Here is a 5,828-nt window from a genome sequence, read left to right on the forward strand (position 1 = left end):
GAAAAGGAAAGCAATTGTCTTCACTATTGAGGAAAGGAATGAGAAATCCAAATTCATTCATAGAGACATTCTTGCAACGTAACAAGAAAGAAGGGTTTTTCAAAACATTCTTCCATTTCTTACAAATAGTGCTAAACTTTATCACAACCGATAAAGGGAGCCACAGGAAGACAATTTCAAGAACTTCGAATGGAAGACAACTCCAAATAGCTGGATCCATGATCAAACAATGAAATCACCTAATAGTAAAAAGAAAAACACATTTGATATCAACAAAACAATTTAATGTTGAATAAAATTAAAAGTAACATACATACATAATTTACCATTTACACATACAAAAAAACTTCACATATACACATTGTATAAAATCAAATGAGTGATCATAACATTATTACGACACCAAACACAATTCCACAATTTTTTAAACCTAATCTCTATAATCCAAGATTATTAATGTTAGTAAACCTATAATTATGTTTATATTAAGGTCTATGTTTAATATTGATGATATAATGTTTCTACAAATATATTTGGAATATCAAAGAAGAACAACTCAATAGGAAGGTTGCCATGAAGGACAACACCTAATTCATAATGCCAACAAAAAATTGCCTAGAAAACACCATGTTATCTTTTTGTTGGACTACACAATTTTCCATTGTGTTAAGGATAAAAAATGTTAATGGTTGTGTAAGAGTGAAATTTTAACTAATAAAAAAGAGTTGCAGAACGTTTTTTTTCTAGATTCAAGATCACATGGCTACTTGTTTTGTATAGTAGTAAATTTAGTTTAGTTATATGTTTAATTATCTATGTAATGTGAATCATAATTAAGTATTGTCATCTGTGATTAGGTGTAATAAATACCTAAATAATGAGTAGTCTTTAAGGTGTAATAACCAGTTAAATAATTTTTGGTTGGAATTTGACAACTTTTTGTTGACTCAATCATAATGAATCCAGAAATATGAAACTAAAATTATATTACTAAATTTCTAAAACAACACATTCTTATATATTAATTTTTTTAATATTTAGAATTATTCTAAAATCATTTTACTTATTTATTAATAAAACAATAGATTGTTAATATCATAAGATAATCCTTGAAATGGACTGCATTAATATCACAACTTAATCATTCTAATGGACTACATTAGTATCTACATAATTATGATTATGTGGTATATGGAGGTTAAATTAATAAATATTAGGAAATTTAAATAATAAAAAAATTAGTATGTTTTAAGTTTGTGAGATTTTTCAACATAATTCTATATATTTATAACTTTTTTTAATTATTTGAATCTCTTAATATTTATTAAGATAGTATTTATTATTTAATAATGTAATTTTTAATCATACGGTTATCATAATAATTATAATTTAAATGTTGTTAACCATTAAGAAAATGTGTTTCTAAAACAATTAATTCTATATGTCTCCACTGTTTTTATTTTATGTATTTATACATATTTTTAATGCGTTGTCTAAAACCTAGATGTTTAGGAATTTTTGGTTGGAATTTGACAATTTTTTGTTGACTCAATCTTAATTTATATTGTTCAAAATGGTTTTTTTGAGTGCATACACTATCGTTGTGAAGAGTTTACAACTCAAATTTACTTGTAATTCCAAACAATCTTTGCCAAATTATAAACAATAGGAAATCTAACAACACATGAATTTAAACATATATTAAGTAAGGTATTTAAAGTTTATTTAAAAAAAAAATCAAAAGATTTTTTTATTTAACTAATCTATTCTTATACATATTTTTACTATACAATGTTTTTTCTTTAATTATAATTTATGCAACAATTGAAATAAAGGTTACAATAAGAGATTTAATATAACTTTTTATAATAGAATTTTATAAAATCCATATCTTATTTTGCTAACATATTATAATATGTATGTCATATAATGAGAAGAGTTTTATCATTATTCTCTTATATAATTATATAATTCTATTTCTTTCAAAAAAGTAAAAAAAAAAATGTTTAAACAATTCTCAGTAACATATATATATTTTTTTAACTGAAACGGTTAATTTTATTGATAGAAAGCTGGTTAGGCATAGCCTGAACGATCATTACAATTTCCAATAATGACTAAAGCACTCTTTCCACTTAAGGAATGATTGCCTTGATCGGAGATTCTGCATTTATGCTGATCATTCCTTCTTGTAGAGAGCATCCAATATTTGCCAATCTGTCCGCGTCTTTGTTTAGTCCTCTGAGAATGTGGCATATTTGAACCGAATGGAAGTCTTTCAGAATTCTGTTTACTCTTGCTAGTTGTTTATTCAGTGCCGGATCCTTGAGTCTTTTCTTTTTTACCATTGTTTTTATCAGCAATTCTGAATCACCTATGATTAGAATTTCGTTTGGGTTTTCTTTTCTGGCAATTTGGCAGGCTTTCCAGAGACTGAGAATTTCAGCTTGATTGTTAGTTTTCAGTCCAAGGCCCCAGCTGAATTCGTCTTTTTTCCCATTCTGAAAGAAGATCACACCTCCTGCTCCTGACCTCCCTGGGTTTCCTTTTGATGCTCCATCAAAGAAAATGGTACACTTGTCTTGGGATTTCCACCACTTGTGGAAATTGTCCTCAGATTCACGGATCTGCCATCTTTCCTTGTGAATTGGGCGCTTATTTGCTGAATGTCTGGCCTTTCCTGTGTAATCTTCCAACCACGCTCTTTCTTCACTTCTTAGGGAGTTGTCTTCCTTTACTGTAGAGTGATTAAGAGTTTCTAAGAGGAGCTTCTTTGCCTGTTCCGCCACTTTTGCTGTGGGCAGCTCAGTGTTATTGAAAATAATCTCGTTCCGGGCTAACCAGATTTTCCAGCAAACATATTTTGGAGCAGCTATCCACACTTTGTGCCAAATTGATTTGCTGACAGTACGGTGGGGATAGCTGGCATTCCAGGATGTAAACATGGAGGCTATCGTGCTTTGAGTTGGGGGGCTCACATTCAGCCCAGAGAAGAAGATGGACCATACCTCCTTCGCAAAATCACACACTATGAACATATGATTTGCAGTTTCCAGATCTCTTTTGCAGAGGGTGCATCTGTGTGGCCCTGCTATACTCCTTTTGCACAAATTTTCTCCCGTAAGAATTTTGTTGTGAAATAATGTCCAAAAAAAGAAGTTGATTTTAGGGATGCTGAAGCTGTCCCAAATCTGCTTCCACACGGTTTCCTGGTATGGCGAATCTTGTTTGCTTTGCATTTGATAGTATCCTTGGCTTGCTGTGTACACTCCGTTCTTGCCCCAGCCCCAAATGTCTTCATCGTCAATGTGAACTGGAGCAAAGTCAGAGATTGCGTCATTGAGGGCAGCCAACTGAGCGTTTAATTGTTCTGGAATTCTGGGGAAATTCCATCTCTGCCAATTGCCATTACTATCCCATTCTGATATATCCTCGATTTTCCTGATGCCTTTTGCTCGGAGCCAGTCTCTGATCTCAGCGATCTCCATGTTTTCGATAAGAGGGCGGTGTCCCATTATACAGTCTTTCCATAGCTTGGTTTTTTTCCCATTCCCAGGAATGCGATACAGATGGCTTCTGAAAAACTCTATACCTCTGATGCACAATTTCTAGGCCTGCGTGCCTTTTGGATTTTTCTCCGGCTTGAAGGTCATGATAGTCTGATTTTTGAGGTATTTCTGCTTGAAGATCTGGCTTACTGGATGATTAGGCTCAGCGCAGAGCTGCCATAACAACTTGCAACCCAGAGCCAAGTTTGCGTGCACGGGATCGCGGATTTGAAGACCTCCTTCCACCATCGGTCTTTTCACAGTTTCCCAACAGATTAGGTGGAATCTATTGGTGTTCCCGCGCCCACCATTCCACAGAAAGTTGCGCATGAATCTGGAAATTTGTTCTGAAATGAATTTAGGAGCCATCATAAGAGAAGCTTGAAATGTGGGCAAAGCCGAGAGGACAGATTTAATAAGCATGAGTTTACCACCTGTAGATAGCCAAAAGCCTCCCCACGCTTCTATCTTCCTTTTGAATTTTGTGATTACTTCCTCCCACACGTGATTTCTATTGGAGCCCAGCGTGTTATGAAACCAGCTCAAGAAAAGATAGAAAAGTTAGATCAACGCCTTAGAATTTAGCCTCTTCGAGGGGGCAACCTCCTTTACATTACATAAATGAACAATTCTTGGATGATTCAAATGACAAAACCTCCTTTCTATATATAGGAGTCTAAGGAGTCACAATATAATCGAGTCCACCTAACAATAATAATATAAAGCCACAAAAATAACAATAGAGGGATTCTATTGGGCACAGTAATAACAATATTGGGGCAATAGGGGCACAACAATATTAATAAGGGGTATAACTACAATAGTAATGGGGTAATCACTAGTATTATAGGGACCCAACATGCCCCTCTCCTTCAAAAAAGTGTTGTCCTCAATGCTTGAGTAGTTTTGGATACTTCTGCATAAAATTCTCATCCTCCCATGTGGAATCTTCAACGGATAAGTTCTTGCACTTGATAAGATACTTTGAAATTGATCGATTTCGTAGCTGTCGAGTTCTTGTTTCTCTGACTGCTTCTGGTTCCAATATAATTTTTCCTTCCTCGTCAAGTTCTGGCAATATTGTTTGAACTGGGAGCTTGTCGCCTATAACCTTCTTTAAACATGAAACATGGAAAACTGGGTGCAATTGAGAAGCTGCAGGAAGCTCCAATTTGTATGCCCTAGTACCAATCTTTTGCAACAACTTGTATGGACCATAATACTTTGGTGATAATTTATTATCCTTCTTAGCTTGCTCGAGGGACATTTGCTTATATGGTTGTAGCCGTAGGAATACCCAATCACCTACATCAAAGCTTCTTTCACTGCGATGTTGATCTGCTTGTTATTTCATTCTATTCTGTGCCAACACGAGGTTATCCTTTAAGAGTTGGAGGACTTGTTTTTGATGTTCAATGTGATGTTCCACTGCCTGAACCTTAGAATTTTCTCTTAAATATGATGTGATGGATGGTGGTTGATACCCATAAAGTGCCATAAATGGGGTCATTTTTGTTGTTGTATGGAAGGAAGTGTTATACCACCATTCAGCCAAAGGCGACCATTTGACCCATTGTGTCTGTTTATCAGATACAAAGCAACGAAGATATCCTTCCAAACATTTTTTTACTATCTCAGTTTGCCCATCAGATTGAGGATGATAAGATGAGCTATGAGCTAACTGAGTACCAAGACAAGAAAATAATTCTGTCCAAAAATTTCCAGTGAAAATAGGATCTCTGTCGCTTACAATAATCTTTGGGTTTCCATGTATCTTTTGAATTGTTTCCATAAATGCAGTAGAAATTGTACTGGCTTTAAATGGATGTGATAATGCACAAAAGTGTGCATACTTGGTAAGTCTGTCAACTACCACCATGATGACACTCTTTCCCTCATACTTGGGTAAACTTGTGATAAAATCCATTGAAACCTCCTCCCAACGTTGGCTTGGAATGGATAAAGGTTGTAATAGACCTGGTGTCTTAATTGTTTCAACTTTATTTTGTTGGAAAACCAAACATTCCGCCACAAACTTTTGAATATCTGATTTAAGGCCATCCCAAAAAAGTTCCTTCTTAACCCTGTGGTAAGTTTTTAAAAACCCTGAGTGCCCTCCCAAGGGAGAAGTGTGCAATTCCATAAGAATCTTTTGTTTTAGCTGGGAATTCTTACAGAGGTATAAGCGATCTTTGTACCATAACAAATCATTTTTCCAGCTAAATGTATCAGACGTACTGGAATCTTGTTGTAACTTTCGAATAAGTTCCCACAGTTCTT

At 34.5% G+C, this 5,828-nt stretch overlaps 1 protein-coding gene across 1 annotated transcript; it reads right to left on the reverse strand.

Moving 5' to 3' along the window:
* Nucleotides 1-2,135: 2,135 nt before the first annotated feature.
* On the reverse strand, nt 2,136-3,488 carry LOC149192684 (uncharacterized). Its single transcript, XM_089407049.1, has one exon. It carries the CDS (start codon nt 3,486-3,488, stop codon nt 2,136-2,138), a length of 1,353 nt encoding a protein of 450 aa, XP_089263175.1.
* Between the last annotated feature and the right edge of the window lie 2,340 nt (nt 3,489-5,828).

Source organism: Pinus tabuliformis, chromosome 2_2 (genome assembly GCF_031772625.1).
Source record: "Pinus tabuliformis cultivar Carrire ecotype Pingquan chromosome 2_2, CPIR1, whole genome shotgun sequence".
Classification (NCBI taxonomy): domain Eukaryota; kingdom Viridiplantae; phylum Streptophyta; class Pinopsida; order Pinales; family Pinaceae; genus Pinus; species Pinus tabuliformis.

What these genes read in the sequence shown, in the direction of transcription:
- LOC149192684 (XM_089407049.1), bottom strand. Translation starts at nt 3,488, where the DNA reads ATGGAGATCGCTGAGATCAGAGACTGGCTCCGAGCAAAAGGCATCAGG.